Source organism: Echinops telfairi, unplaced genomic scaffold, assembly GCF_000313985.2.
Source record: "Echinops telfairi isolate 266 unplaced genomic scaffold, ASM31398v2 ScPeMD7_7469;HRSCAF=8507_1, whole genome shotgun sequence".
Classification (NCBI taxonomy): Eukaryota; Metazoa; Chordata; class Mammalia; order Afrosoricida; family Tenrecidae; genus Echinops; species Echinops telfairi.
Window position 1 is genome coordinate 91,036,081 of NW_022111373.1, and position 15,967 is coordinate 91,052,047.

Sequence of the window (15,967 nt, forward strand, 5' to 3'; positions counted from 1 at the left end):
AACCCTAGTGTTGACACGCAGCCCTGAAACGTCTTACCTGACAGCTGTACGTGGGTGTTACCGGCGTCATGCACGTGACACACTCAAAGCTAAACTCTTGATCTGCCCAAAAGCCTTGCTTTCCACGATCTTCTCCATTTCCGTGAATGGCAACTTTTTCTGGTGGTTTCAATTCAGAGATCGGAGTCACTTTTCACGCCACACTTTTTCACATCCCACCCACTCTAAGTCTCACAAAGGCCTAGACCTTCCAAGATCGGCTGAATCTCACCACTTGCCGCCATCTCCACCGGCCCCACTAGCTACGGGCGCATCGTGGCCGGCCCGGATCATCCTCTCAGCTGCATTTGTCTGCTGGCCTCCATCTCACGCTCCAACCACACAGGAGCCAGTAAATGGGTTTTCATGGACTTGTAGGTCAGATCACGTGACTCCTCATCCTGGGACCCTTCAAGTAGAGTAAACATCCTCCCCTGACCTACAAGCCCCTAGTGAATCAGCAACCTGCAGCACTTCAGCCAAACTATCTGCCTCACTGCCCCCACCCACTTCACTAGCCTCTTGGCTGCTCCCAGACCTCCTCCCCCATCCCCACCCGAGACACACAATTGCCAGATACCATCAGGGTTGCTCTCTCACTTCCTATTTCAGCACATCGCAGAGGGCTTCCCCGGCCGGCCGTTCGTCCTATAGCCATCCCACCTTACCCTGCGCTTCATTTCTTCCTCACGCCACCCATCACAAACTAATGCAGTATTTACTCATGTGTCCCTCTCCCGCCAAGACTAGATGCTCCATGAGAATGGGCATTCAGCTTTGAATTTGTTTTTTTGCCCAGAAAACAATACCGAACATGTGGAAGGCAAACAAAAAATGTCTGATGAAACACTCAGGATTTTTACTTTTCTTTTATCCAAGTACTTGAGATGACCCTCATACTAGTGTAGTTTTTTTTTAAAGTTTCCATCTTAGACATTTCTTGTACTATAAAATGTTCAGACGATGTAAGGATAATGTTTTTCCTACGTTCCCCTGGAAATGGCTGCCATTAGTTTTTCTTTTTTCTTTTTAACAATTCAGGAAAAGTTCGGTTCTTATTGTGACAACAGTGATTTTCTATCCAACTGAGTTAATATTTGAAAGTCATTAAACATTCATTCCGTGCTCCGCCCCCCGCCCCCCCAGCCTGTATGCTATAACTCGTATTGCCAAATGAAATCACCACCCCAAAGCAGTGGAATACAGAATTCTATACCCCAGACCCTGGTGAGCCAAGAGGAAATTGTTGTCTTTGAATTTCTTAGGTTTAACGTTTCTTCCATTTCTTGTTCATGCTGTAACTAATGAAGGGCTTATTCTAGCAATAGCCCATGGAAGGAAGATCAAATCAATCAATCCCTTTTTCCACTTGGCCATGGTTAGGACTAAGGAGTTGAAGGCACAGCAGATTAAGAATGTTATCTAACAGGGTTTGAGGAAGGAAGGTCATTGGTCCATCGTCCTTAGTCTCCATCTCTGTTCGTAAGCCCTCACTGCACACAGGTGGCCAACGAGCAGCACACAATGTCCCATCAGAAAAGATCTCAGTCAAAAAAAAAAAAAAAAGATGAGATCTCAGTCTTCGCTGGAAACTACTTTTCTTCTCCTTTTGATGCTCCTAACACAAGTGGCCACCCCCGACTTTTACCAGCCTACTTTCTAATGAAACGGCTCAGTGTTTCTACAGAGCCACATCAACTGATACCCTTAGGTGATATCAATTTCAAAAAACTACAAGTAAATTTGCATTTTATAGTTCTGATTTTTATTTTTACTCAGCATTAAAGGGATCTTAAAATGTCACTACGGACTCGCTTATGTAGCTTCCACCTATTGATTTAACCTCTTGACATTTGGAATTTATTGGTACAGACTCAGATGTCAAAAGAAACTTAAAACTTCAAGAGAGTGAGCATTCTAAACACAGAAACTTTAAAAATCAGTGTTTGCATCGCTTTACATACATACCACATCACCTTGGACGGTGACAGGGTGGGAAAAGACAGCATATAGTGTCTATGCAGCAGCACCCCCTGTAAATGCCATTTCTTTTTAAACCACAAAGTGAAACTTCTCACAAAATTGCCATTTATTAAATGTATCAAGTCCTGAGCGCCTTAACTCCTAATTGATTCGTTTGGGGAGGAATGAGCAAGTGTACAAACTGAGGACAACTTGACTGTTCTATTTGATGTGCGATGATGGACATCTGTCCTCTCTACTAAGCGGACAGTGAGCTCCAGTACCGAGTACAGAGCCTGGGAGACAGTAAATAAATACTTACATGTGTATACTATATATACTGAACACACTAGATATAATAACTATAACATGCATCTATCATCATTAAACAATTAGAGATGTAGTTCTACCCGTCCGTTTAAAGTATAATAAGAGAGATATCATAAAGGAGGCAGAATCAACTTTCAAAAAACTAATTTTAATCAAAACAAAAATTGTTGATCATTAACAAGTTTATAAAACAGTGATTTAGTTACATAAATAAATTGATATCAGTGTATCAAATCTCAATTACTTTCAACTTCATGAGCATGTTTACATGGGTGATGAAGTCCAACCTTTTTTTTCTTTTCACTATTATAATAAATAAAGTGGAGCGCATGAAGTAGTTCTTCTAAACAAAACCCCTACAGACATGCCTCTGGCATGTTCTCTAATGAAGGGAACAAGAGACACTGGACGACTTTTTCACCAAAACATAAAAATTGCTTTAAAAAGCACAAGGTTACAGAACCATCAGCTAAAGTAAAGACACTATACTGTAACCAAAGTTGGTACTTAATAATAGAATGAACAGTTTGGTAGTTAGACCTCCAGTTTGGTTATTTTAAAGCATTAAGACAAGGCAAGATAGAAGGCTGCTTCTGTTTGAGTCATTCTAGAGAAAACAAAATGTGCTTGACAAAGAAAAGAAAGGAAGAAAACGGAAAAGTAGAACAGTCATACCGACACAACTTTCTGTCCTGCACAAAGTCAAAATACCTATGCAGAATAGATATATAATATATATAATGTTATTTGTGCACAAGGTTAGCTTATTATTAGCTCACTGCAAAGGCATAATGTATCATGTCAATTGTTGTGGAAAACATTTTGCGTTTTGTGTCAAAAGGATATTTCTTTAAAGTTTCCTAGGCTAGGAGGCACGAACCCCAAATTCTGGCATACTGTATATTCTTAATGCTAAGGCTTGCCGCTCGGGCTGTGTGTTTTGTTGTTCCTCTTTATTCTAGTGACTGTTACAAGCATGTGTGGTGTAGTGGTTGTTGTTGTTGGTGGTGGTGTGTGTGCGTGTGTATACATATGCATGTATATACGTATAAGTATATATACATACATGATTTCTCCCAATAGATCTCGCGCCCACCATGCAATCCAAAAGGTGGCTCTGCATCGAGGCCCAGCATGCAGCTCACCGCCTGAGCCAACCCTGGAGCCAGGCGCACTTCCAGTCCTTCCACTAGGTTCTCCCTCAGCTTTCTTGTTGTCGATGTTTTTGTTTAAAACCAAGCTACTGCAGCTTCAAGTATTTTGCATTACATAGAATATTTTTTTATAAATTAGTTAATGTTATATTTTCAATATTCAGACATATACTATAATATATATACAGTACAATAAATGCTCTCATTCTTTTTTTAATTTTTTTTGATAAATCCCTGAGAATGTATGTTGACAGTCGCTAAGTTTCCACATGCACAAGCGTCGTGTGCCATGCTTTTGGGCGAACAGCACTGCAAAGCCACGTGGGTCAGCACTGCAAAGCCACGTGGGTCAGCCTTTTCACTGCTAGTATTTCGTTTTTCGTTGGTTTGTTTAAATATGCGGAAAATGCCAAGATGAGTTACAAAGGAGTAAAGCTGAATCCATTCGAGGTACTTATCACAGGATGGAGGTGTTCTGTTTGGTTTTTAAAGCCATTTCAATTATTATTTTTTGAGGCTGTGAACGTATACAGAAAACAGGAGAGCTCTGTGGGCTTTTGCCACTTGACAACATATACTCAGTGTAAACCAAACCTTTTTAACCTCTCTCTCATACAGAACCGGACGAAATCAGAGAAAAGGAAAAAAAGAAGAAAGGAAACGGGGAAAACACACACGAGCTTTCACAACATGACACTTTAGTCTGCAAACGCGATATAAGTATACACATATAATACCGTGTGGCTCTGTTCTTTAAGTTAAAAAGGGTACAAAGGCAGGCTCAAGTAAAAACAAACCGTCCCCCCGCCCCCACCCCCACCCCCATTCATTCGAGTTCCATCAACCAAACCTCTCCCGCACCAACATCATCAGTTTCTTTTTGCCTTTGTAGATCTGTTTCAGGTTGTCGATGAACTGTGTAAACTGAATGTGTCCGTCGTGCGCCATCAAGAAGGTCTCTCGGGCCTTGCTGAGGAACTCGATAAATTCACTGTAGTGCCGAGGGCTGATGTGTGTGAGTCGGGAGTGCGTCGTGTTGATGTAGGCCCCGATCGTGGCGTCCAAGAGTTGCCTCAAGGGAGCTTTGTCCAGTGACATGAGCTTACCGGAGTTCCTCCTGCCGTGGAGTCCCACCATGCCGGGAGTGGTCAGAGTGCACCTGCGCAAAATGTCTGACAGTACCGTTGCGCACTTGACACTCTTGACCACCAGAGGTATTATAGCCGCAAGCTCGTTTTTGCCCAGGGAGTGGCTGAGTGCACAGGCCCACAAAACGTCATTAATGGCAGGGTGTGTGTCCTGATTGTAGCTCAGGTTGAGATGGGTCATGGCCAAGGTGGCCAGCTTGTAGGCCCTCATGGGGTACCCGCGGTGCTCCATGTACCGCGCTATGGTGAAGAGCTGCGTGTAGCTCATGCCGGTGGTAGCAGCATCAAGAACAATCTGGTACGCCGTCTCAAAAGCTATGTGGTCCTTTTCACACAGCGTCAGCGCAGACAGGGCGCAGTTCTGAGGGTCCTTCATGGCGCACTGCAACGCGAGGGTCCGGGCACTGCTGGCCAGCTTTTCCTGCTGGTGGCAGTCCAGGTGGAGGCGGACGATGGTGCTGTTGGACATCACGGTGGTCGCCACGATACTTGTGGCCTCAGTGGGCGTGAAGAGCGTGAACCAGCTCTGCATGATGCTGTCCAGGGCGTACACGCCTGCAAGGAACACAAACAAGCCCTCTGACTGAGGTCCTGCCTTCTTTCCACTTGCATAATCAATGCTTACATCGTTAGCCATCATAGGACATGAGCTAGGCCACAGAATCCTGTAAGGTAATGGGCCTGGGAGCAGCCTTGTAGAATAAGGTTATTATAGATCGTTAGTCACTGAGATGCCTGAATGGAACATGAACTTCCTGTAATGAAAGAACGAATCCTCTTGGCGGCTGGTATTTGCACTGTGCTGCTTGCCATTTCAGACAATGGGTTTCTGCTAATGAGTTCTAGTTCACTGGGGCCGCCAGCCAGTTCCTCACTACAGAACTTGTGTTGAGGACTACAGCCCTCACCCAAACAGGGCACTTGTATTTGGTGTGTGGATTTATGTGTAAACGTAGCAAGCAGAACACAAGAGACAGAATTTTAGGCATGATAAGCAGCAGGACAGCGTGATGTCCTCGAGAGAAGACAGTCCACAGAAGCAGACCTACAGAGGACTGAGATGTTGGGCACGGTCGGGAAGGTCTTGGTCAGACCCATTCTACGTAAACAGACCAGCGGCCGCTTACGGCCAGCTACAGCTGTGGGCCAATGCTAAACATGACTGAGCTACAGGGAAGGTGCGGTCTTTCCGACTGAGAAATGAGACGTAGATCTTGATGCAGGGTGGGGGAATTGTGGGGCAGTGTCTGAAATGGTGTTCTCTTTGTACTGCCTTGCTAACACACTCCGAGACTCACCTCCCTTCTTCCAAAATGACAAACCAACACACATCAAGAAAAAAACAGTCATAATGACTTTCACATTATGGGTTCTGTGTCAATATCTAAACGCTGAGATCTTACCGTCTGATCAGCGAACAGGACGAAAAGATGACAAGCTACACGGCACTTATTTTAACGGCCACATTTTGTTTGTGTCGGCCTTGTGGCTGGGGCTGTAGGGTTTTCTTTAGTACTGATTTATTGCTGCAGAGGGGAAAGACTTGGCAGAAGGGCCTCACAAATTGTAGCTTATGGGCAACCAGGGGCTCTTCTGATGGCCAGCTACAATTTCTCCCACATCTGTAAGCTCATCTAAACCATACCCAGCGGTCCCTGCCCTGCTGAATAATATGACGTATACTCACCATCTCTTACATGAGGGTGGAACATAACACAGAATCAAACAAAACAATTATTTAAAAGAGTGCTTTTTAAGTGAATTAAACTAGTGATCCCCACTCAAGTTCATTTCAGAAGTAGTTCCCAACCTACCGTGGACTGCCTATAAAAATTCACTGCCATCAAGTCAACGCCAACTCACAGAGACCCTGTAGGACCCAGTAGGACTGCCTCCTGTGAGTTTCTGAGACTGTAACTCCTTACAAGTGCAGAAAACTCCCATCTTCCTCTGGCAGAGCAGCTGGGGGATGGAAATGCTGATTTTGCAGTTAGCAGCCCAATGCGTAACCACTATGCTACCAGGACCTCCTTAGGACTGACTATGGGACCTCCTTTCTTCTCTCAAAAACTTATTAAAATCACATTCAGAGTGACAGAAAAATGGAATATAAAGGTAGTAGGATATTTGGGCTAACTGATTTCATGCAATTCAAACAAGAAGTTGGAATCTCACAATGTGACAGCTTGGAAAAGGGGTATAACCAGAGGGGGAAGAATGGGCTGTAAGCTTGAGAGAGATTGGAGGAGACAGGGAAACGTTCTCATAGCTGTACTTAGCATGTTAAATCATACCACGAGGCAAGGGAAAAACCTTCTTCTTAGCGTTTACCTACCGACTTCCGTAGCACACGTTACCAGCCACCTCACCATCTCCCGGCGCCGCCAATTTAAGGTTGATAGTGTCATTCGCATAACCTATAAAAGCAGGGGAAAAAACGCGGGGCATTACCCGAAGTCAATGGGACAAGCATACCAGGGTTAGAGCAAACTTCTGTGTGTGAACGTAGATTCATCCATGGCTCCCCTAGCTCATCTTGCCCCAGAGCCTACGAATCGGGAGCGCTGGTTTCTGGTTGGGCCCCTCAATTTCCCATCTGCAGAATCGGAGAGCTGGCCTCGAGCCTCCCACAGTCCTGTCCTCTCCCCAGCTCTCACATGAGCCGGCCGTAGGTTTCTCAGGTTCCTCAGGAATCCACTCTGACCAGGAAGTCTCAACAGGAAAATAATTATTTTAAAGCCATTGCTTTGGTTGCTTAGCTGATCTCTGAATCCTGCTGATGAAGGCAGCCCTGGGCTGATGGAAAGCACGCTTCTGTGCCACCATTAGTGATCTGATGTGCTTTTTAAAACTTCCTAATAAGAGGCCCCATGATAAAGCTATCCACTTCTTCCTGCTTCTTCGAGACTTAAACTATGTAAATCCTGGCAAAGAACTGTGGGGTCACTGCTGGCTCCTAGAGAAATTGAGGCAGGGCTGGACTCTTTGCTCATCAGCCATTGGGTTGAAATTTCAAACCACGTAGCTTGTGTGAATGATTCTTTCTGTATCATATCTTTAAGATAGGGCCCATGACACCAAAACAAGCGAAATAAGAATTTCATTTTTAAGAGAAACATAAAAAATGCATCACCATACAGCTTAAATGCAATCACCTATACCCTCTGCATAGATCATCCTGAATGTTAGTTATAATAGTAAGTAGATTTCCAGTGACCCGTTTTTTAAAAAAACTATTAATCATTCTAAGGGAGAGTCCATATCTAGAAAACCAGATTGATCATTTAATCAGGTCATTTTTACTCCCCATATTTAGACAATTAGAATGTGAGTGATTTGTTTCATCCTCTTTATGTGGAGGGGAAATAAAAGAGCAAATATTACTACAGATTCTAGGAGAGAAGACATAAAAAATGTTTTCTTCCTGGCTTATACAGCGATCTGCTTAGAAACTAGAATCTGCTATCTATCAGTGTGACAAATTCAGATTATTCTTGGTAATATGTCCATGAGGGCCTGCCGGAAGCTGAAACTCGACCCTTTCTCTAATTTTAGGATTTTAACTGGCGTTGGAACTGTCCATCTATTATAAAAATGCAAGCATCAATAAGAATCCACACTCTCGCTAAAGACCTCACCCTAACACCTGAATCCTTAGTGCATACAAACAATGGATTTACTTAGGTGTCTTGCTAGTAATAATTCTTCTCTATTCATTCAAAAGAGAAAACAATAATGTTAAGGTCACAATTCAGGAAATGGAAGTTTCTTTACAAAAACAAACAAACAAAACCACTTAAATAGGGCTTCTAAATATATAGTCCCTACATCTCAGGCAATGGTCCAGTTCAGTTGGAAATGGCCACAGTGCTGAATACAACGCTCTCCTGGTACTCTCATAATTGTACTCTGAAGCGTCACTTGCCTGCACTAAAAAGTCCTAACAAACCACCCCCTGCTTCGAGGGTGCCATCAATTCGGGGTACAGTTCCTGGTGCCCCAGGAAAGACAAAGTCTTCACATCTTTCTCCGGATGCCCAGTCATGTACCTGCAGCCCCAGCTCCAAAGACACCTTCAAGAGAGTGATGTCTGGCAAACTGTCCATAAGAGTCGCTATTTTAAACGCATCTTGGGCAAGCTTGAAGATGTGTGATGAGGAGTGAATGTTTTTCTGGATGGATTCTAATACTGTTTCCAGCCTCCGAACATCGCCTGCAGTGAACAAGGGGAAAACCAAATCCAGCCAAGTCAAAGCAAAGCAAAACAAAACCCCAAACCCAACACAGACACGAACCCAAAGGGAGGAGGTCAGGGAAAAGCAACACAAAGAACAGGTTAGTTTACACAAGATGTTGGCAGATGGCACAGATGTTATGCTATGAGTCCCTGTTGCACAACCCCCCCCCTCAATGACTAATAACACTTACGAACCAGCAACAACATGAGACAGCACACAGCTCCTCGACTTGCGACTCTTGGTGCACATCTCAGGGAGGAAAAAAGGTAATCTAACTTTCCAATCTGCTTCTGAATCTCAATGGCCACTCACCTTTTCTCGGCAAAGAACTCTGCCATCTGAAGTTTAATGATGTCGTTAAATGAGGAAGGTGCCAGGCTCGTGTGAGTGGCACCTGTTTGCCTCATACACTAGCATCCAAAGGATGGACCCTTTACAACGTACATCTAACGCTAGCACCCCTACTGAGAGCTCAGTGGACAGCACCACCCCTTTAATAAATGGCAAGCTAACAAAATAATTATGAGGGCTCAGGAGAATTCAATACCTTTGGCTGCAGTAAGCATGGTGGATGCCAGCTCACACTGCTGGGATTCTATGTGGCTTAAAGTGAACCAGCGAGGGTATCGGTTAGGAACAACTGACGCCATGTGGTGGGGGCGAGTGAGGTCTCCTGTTGGAGCAGTAGATTCCAATACTAGTAACCTGCAATGAAAGGACAAGGCAGTTGGCCCTAATTACTGCTTGTTCACCTCGGCCACCCAGACATAAGCCAGAGGAGTGGGTGGAGGCTGGGAGAGGCTGTCCAGGCCTCAGTGGTAGGAAGAGCGGGTGCAGCTAGGGCTGCTGTCTGGAGGTCAAAGTCACCTTGTTAACATATCAGCACCACAATCTGAGAGACTTCCTTCCTTCCACCTCATTCAGAAAGCTGCAATAGTCAGGGAACTTACGATATGGAACATTGAAGAGATGTGAAACAAGTTCTGATGCTTACCGACTGTTAAAAAAATTAAAATCAACAGCACTGATAGTGAATATTTAAGATTGAGACAACAGCCAGGGCTCAGTGGATGGCTACGATGAAGCTTAGTTATTAAGACAAAAAAATAAGACATGCAATTTTTTAAAAATGACCTCTCTTCCATTTATGTTTTCACTTTCTGCAGAATTAGTTCCTTATGACTTTAGGAATTTGAAGTTAGAATATGCCCCTTGAATCATGCCAGAGATGATTAACTCCATTGGCGAAGGGTCTTGTCTCTTGATAGTTTTGAAAAAATTTGGGGTGATTTCTGATTTCTATCCATGTGACTGGGATTAAGAATAAAACCATGCTCACAAAGAACATACATCAACAACAACCTTTTCCAAAGATAAATTCCAGGCAACGAGATGATGGGAGAAAAGACCCCGGAAGCAACTCCTGTGACACTCATCAAAACGCCAACCAGACCAGATCAGGGACCACATGCTAAGAGCTGGGAGTGAGCTGCTGGGTCTGGCAACGAGGCCCCGGGCTCACCCACAAGCAGTTATTGTGCTGCTAAGCCAGGGGCCCCACTGCCTTTTCTCCTTTTATCTAAGGAGGAAGGATGACTCCCATTAGAGGACAGTAAGGTGGGCAATTATGTAACAAGGATTTTGGCACAGTCGTTATTTAGCTTTTTAAAAATAACGCTAAATGTTTCTGCATTTACAGGCACATTTGGCCATCAAGGCAGTAGAGAAAATCAGTCAACATGCCCAGGAAGAAGAGAAGCCAAGTGCTACAGGCAACCTTGTTCCGCGTCCCCATTTGGAAGGATGGGGAGCAAGCCAGCTGGGTCTCTTTCCCCACCTTTCTCCCTGGCTGCCTTGAGAAGCTCTGCTGGTCACCTCACCCCCTCCCATGGCAGCTCGAAATGGGCGTCTAGCTGGGATGGGGCTGGCTAACAGTGGAGAGACCAGGAAGGGTGTTCCCTGTGGCCTGCTCTATCGCCCCCATGGAGAATCGGCCTTGGCAGCAACCAGGGATTGCTAACAATGAGCTTCTGGTGGTCAGGAAAGCAAGCTTCGCCACAGGATAAGATACCTTTAACTAAGCCAGAGGCACGGAGAAACCTTTCTGCTGCTTGAAAGTCCACCTGGTGGCACCAGAACATCAACGTCCTTCCCTTTACAACAGGGCACAACGCTCCCGACTAGCGTGAGTACAGGCAACATTCACGTCATTTTTCCAAAACACAGGCCGCGGAATCTGTTACTACAGAATGGGGTACTAAAACACAGCGAGTGGTATAAAGTCATTGGGGTGGGGGGGATTTGGCTTCATGTTCATTATTATGTTTTTGTATTAAAAAACAAACAAACAGACAAAGGGTATGACTTGTAAGGCTTCTGTAATCAGTCCATGTGGTCTCTTGGTGCCAATGGAAAAAAGCTTCTTAAGGGGTCAAACAACTCCGGCCCAGACTCAAGTCTGAAGGCTACACACAGCTCATCTGGACATGACTATGACCAACAGCTGCCCCTGAGTTCAGTCTGACTCCTGGGGACCTCACGGGTCCGGGGAGGGCTGCACTCATCCCGCTGACTCATCAAGGGCCCTAAATCATGGGGTCCAATCGCATCTTCTCTTAGAAATGTATGGATACATTACTAACTTAAAAAACGAAAACAAAACAGAAACCAGCCCTAATGTTTACGAAAAGGTACCTGTTACTTCAGATTCTTGCTGCTTGTAAAATTACAGGTGAGACAGAAAACTACAAAAGCGTGACTCATTACAAAATAGTCCCTTAAATTCAAAGACTTGGTAAAATGACTCGAGGAAAGCAAAAAGCAAGGGGGTGGACAGTAGCGGCGAGCACGTGCTGGGGCGGAGCGGAGCCCACCTGGCCGACGATGGGAAGGGTCTCCTCACCACGGTGAGCATGGCCCCCCTTCTCCTGTCCACACGCTCATCACAAGGGGGCTCTGGGGGACCCCAGGGCCCTCCTGCTCTATTGGTGGGATGTGGAATTGCAGCAGGAGTGACGGAACACACCCCCCCCCCTTACACTAAGTTGAGTGGATTTAATCTCCCCCTCCCCTTATTTTGAAAGTGTACACAAGTATGGTCCCAACCGTTCCATTGCTGCTGCCTGGTGATTAAAAGGAGCTGAAATTGGTCTACATTCTGGCTTTAAGAAGCAACAAGGGAAAGCCATGGTGAGCGTGGGTAGGACAGCAGCCCAGGGTGCAGTTCTTCCCTTTCTTTAAGTCAGAACCAAACCCAGCCAACCAACACAGCACATGACAGCCATCCAAGAAGCAGAAATGGGGAACTTCCTGCTGCCTACAAGAAACATGAATGAAGAAATCAGTTAAAAGCCATCTTCCCAGTGGGGAATGCGGACGGCCTCTGCCCAGCTGGGCTGTGAATACGTACCGCATTGCTCTCAGTGCAATTTTGTATGCCAATTCAGCATCATGAGGTAGGAGCGAGGTGAAGAGAGACTTGGCAAATGTGTGCATTGGAACGCTCTCCCGGTGGATGACTTCGCCTAAACCACTATATGGTCCGGCTGTGGGAAGAGAGCAAACACATTTTAAAATTCCTACAAAATGAACTAACACTTCTTGAAAAGTAAGTCTTAAAATTTTAGACATCAAGGTATAGCGTCCACAAGTTCATCTAGCTTAGACAAAGCAGAAAGGAAGGCAACTCTTCGGGTACAAAATCCAGTGCGTCTTCACTTCAGCAGCACCCTGCCATCGTAATGCGGCTCCAGTGGGAACCACGGCTGGCTGGGCCCAGCTTTTGTACATCACCATTGTTTGCGTGAGAAAGAAACTCAGCCAAGCATCACACCTCTTTGAGCTGGAGGAACCTCCCTTTCTAAATGTGTGGCCGCTCAGCACCCACTTTCCCAAGGCCCAGAGACTCCGCAGCTCTGGCCCTGGCCTCAGACCCCAGCAGGCTGAGGGCAGAGCTGGGAGGCTCCAGGTTCCAGCGCACGCGCTGCCTGGAGGGCTGGGATGAAAAGCGCGTGTGTGTGTGTGTGTGTGTGTGTGTGTGTGTGTGTGTGTGTGTGTGTGTAGGGGGCGGGGAAGGGGACCCTGCACCGCAGTGCTCATCACAGAGACATTCAGCAGGGTCCCTTTCATCAGGCAGAAACACAGGCATATGTTGATTCCCGGAAAGTGATGAATAATAACAGAGGAGTTATCATGTTACCCTCGCCATAGACAAAAGAAAACACTTAGAGTAACTGGGAACCCACCACACTTTGGGCACCTGAAGGCCAATTTCTGAAGCTAAATTACATGTAAGCTGTCAAACCTCATTTCTTAGTGGATTATAAGGCATGGTGGCAGTGCTGACTTCCCCCTTGCGAGCTCTGAACACTTAGAAGGGCAAAAGGGCCTTTCAAAATAATTTCTGAGAGGAAACCACAGTGGTAAGTTCAACCACCTTCCACTGAGGTACTTGGAAGTTTCGCTACTGTAAAGTGTTTAATAAATTAGTTTCCATGTCACCTTTGGGTAACATCTGTTTCATGATTTCTAGAATTATGAACCATGACACGGCTACTCCAAGGACAGGATGTGTGTGTTCTCCGTGAGGAAAGTGTCTGAGGGAGACGTTAGACGGCAAGTCCCTCAGACGCAGTCGGAGGGGTGAATGAACTGCACAAAGGACGAGTGTGGTGCTTTCTAGATCATTTGAATGGAGGTGATTTTAAAATTCGATATATTTCAGACTATTTTTGAACTATTAACTACTTAAGTACTTTTCAAAAATCATCTAAACAACTCATTATAATCTTTTTAAACCCAAGTAAATGAAAACCCACCCTAGATTTCTAACTTTGCCAGATCTATGAATCTTTTCCCTTGAGACATTTTAAAATATTCTAACTATTATTTAATGGTGGCTAACACTCCTTTATTTACCGAGCAATTAATAGATTATATTCTTCATTGCTTCAGTATTTCCTTTCAGTGTTTACCTTTAAACCATGAAGTTGCCTACGAGGGAGGCTTCAAAAAGTTCGTGGGAAAAAAATTCCACTTTTCCACCAATTATTTTGAATCCTCTAGGTCTTTGTACTTAATAGGTCCCACCCAGGTTCAACTGCATCATCAGCACCTTGGTAGACATGTCCCAACAAGTGAAACACTTAGTGAAATGCAGGACAAAGCACCAGTAAAGTCACAAACTTATTTGTGGATTAATAATCCGTGTCCTTGGAGGACTGCACAATGACAAACTGGAATTGGGCAGCAAGTTTCTCCGGAGGTGCCTTTCCACTCCGCCACCAGCTGCCACCACGGCCACGAGAGGCGAACTCTAAACAGCGTTGACCCAGGGTCAGCTGAGCCATTGCTTCTTAGAGATTAGTAAAGCGTGTCCTTGCATAAGAAAACTTGTGGCCTGGTGCTGCGAGCACACAGGGAGGTCTTCTCCTCTGGAGTGCCCAGAAACGGCCCCTCGCCTTCTCTAGGGACTGCCTCCTGCCTGCACCCGGGGCCTGCCAGGCCAGGAGGAGAGAGTATGGGGATGAGCCCTGTACTCCAAACACACTGAATGGGGAAGAAGGGACTAGCCAGAGACTCGAGACACGTCGAAATGTACTCATGAGTAGTGGGCATGAAGACACTGAATACGGCCCCTGGTAGACAGACAGGAGACACTGTGAATCTCTGAAAACACGCATCCCTGTCCTGCCACTCAGTAGAATGGACACTAAAAACTGGACAGTAGAGGCCAGTGACGGAGAGCAGTAAAAAAGGTTTGTGATGGACGGTACCGTTTACTTCAAAAGAAATCACATGGGCCGAGAGGGAAAGAAAACTGTAACTAAAGATGCAAGATCACTGTTGAAATTGGTCAGAAGGAGTTTCTATACCCAGAAGGGAAAACAAAGAATTTAAGGCAGTCATTCTAAAGTTCATTGGAATTTTTACCAAAATGAAATATGCTAAAAATGAAGTTTCCTTTCAAGCTGCATTTCTAAAATTTATGAATGCAAAATATAATTGAACAAAATATTTTCGTTTATATAGTTTCAGTTTGGAACAAAGAAGGAGGTTTTAAAGGCCCTCCCCACTAAATCCCTTCCTCATATGTAACCCTGTCTAAGCCTATCAATCATGTGGACAATCCTGTAACAACATGTATGTACTTGAGAGCTACAAGTAATTTCATCAATTACATATGAATTTACAAAAAGGATTAAGAGAATTACGGTAACAATTCCATTTTTTTGAGGGTCATAAAACCTCTGGAAAATAATGCCAGCCAAAATTTGTTAGGCCCTTTAAATCCTGACCTTACCAAAAGAAAATTAGACTTTGTCTTAGAACTTCTCTGAACATCTTACTTTGCGATTCTATGTTTAAAGAACACTCTGGAATACTCTGGCCATGCAGTGGAAATTTGCTCCTGTAGCCCTCTGTATTTGTCAGTGTGTGCAAACGACATCTTCAAATCATTCCAGATGAGGAACAGCCAGTCATGCAGAGGCGTGCCAAACAATTTCGATTTTATTATTTAACTGATCAAGCAAATGGGTACATGGCTCCCGGCAGTAGCTCACTAAGTAGCTCAGGAAGACAACAGGTCCTTTTCAAAAGCTTGTGGCATTCAATGGAGTTGACTTCTAACGGCCTCTCCTGTAGACCCACCCAAATAAAATGACACAAATCCAAACATCTGTACCTTTTTATTAAGTGATACCGCCTTGGGAACAGCCAACATGCCTTTAACATTCAGTTATCATACCCATCAGGACAGCTAACCGTAGTCCTGACTTCAGAAATACTAGCAAATCAATGAAATTGGATAAAGAAGGGGAAAACATCTTTATCGAACTACCTTCTAATAGGAAGACTGCTTGCTTGCGAAAAATTTTCACCAGTGTGTCATCCAATTCAATTTCCTGAAGCTTAGAAATGAGCTGCTCCTCATTTCGGCAAACCTTTTCTTGGGTGTACAGCCCATCGGGCATGATCCGCTGCTGTCCCAGCCCGATCAGGGCCACTTCCACAGCCAGTGTTAAATAGGATTCCCCTTCTTCTAAGAACTTGTGTGCAGGGAGGTGCTGGAATTCCATCGACTTGCACTGTCCCA

General features: G+C 44.8%; 1 protein-coding gene across 1 annotated transcript in view; it reads right to left on the reverse strand.

Moving 5' to 3' along the window:
* Positions 1-4,313: 4,313 nt before the first annotated feature.
* The window catches only part of ZSWIM6 (zinc finger SWIM-type containing 6), an 82,326-nt gene continuing 70,672 nt past the window's right edge, over positions 4,314-15,967 (reverse strand). Inside the window, exons 9-14 of the mRNA XM_004703704.2 lie at positions 15,713-15,959; positions 12,281-12,416; positions 9,419-9,576; positions 8,683-8,846; positions 6,969-7,050; positions 4,314-5,188 (exon numbers count right to left, since the gene is read on the reverse strand). Of these exons, the coding sequence (XP_004703761.1) occupies positions 4,326-5,188; positions 6,969-7,050; positions 8,683-8,846; positions 9,419-9,576; positions 12,281-12,416; positions 15,713-15,959 (1,650 nt within the window). The 3' untranslated portion in view covers positions 4,314-4,325. The remainder of the gene's footprint in view (positions 5,189-6,968; positions 7,051-8,682; positions 8,847-9,418; positions 9,577-12,280; positions 12,417-15,712; positions 15,960-15,967) is intronic.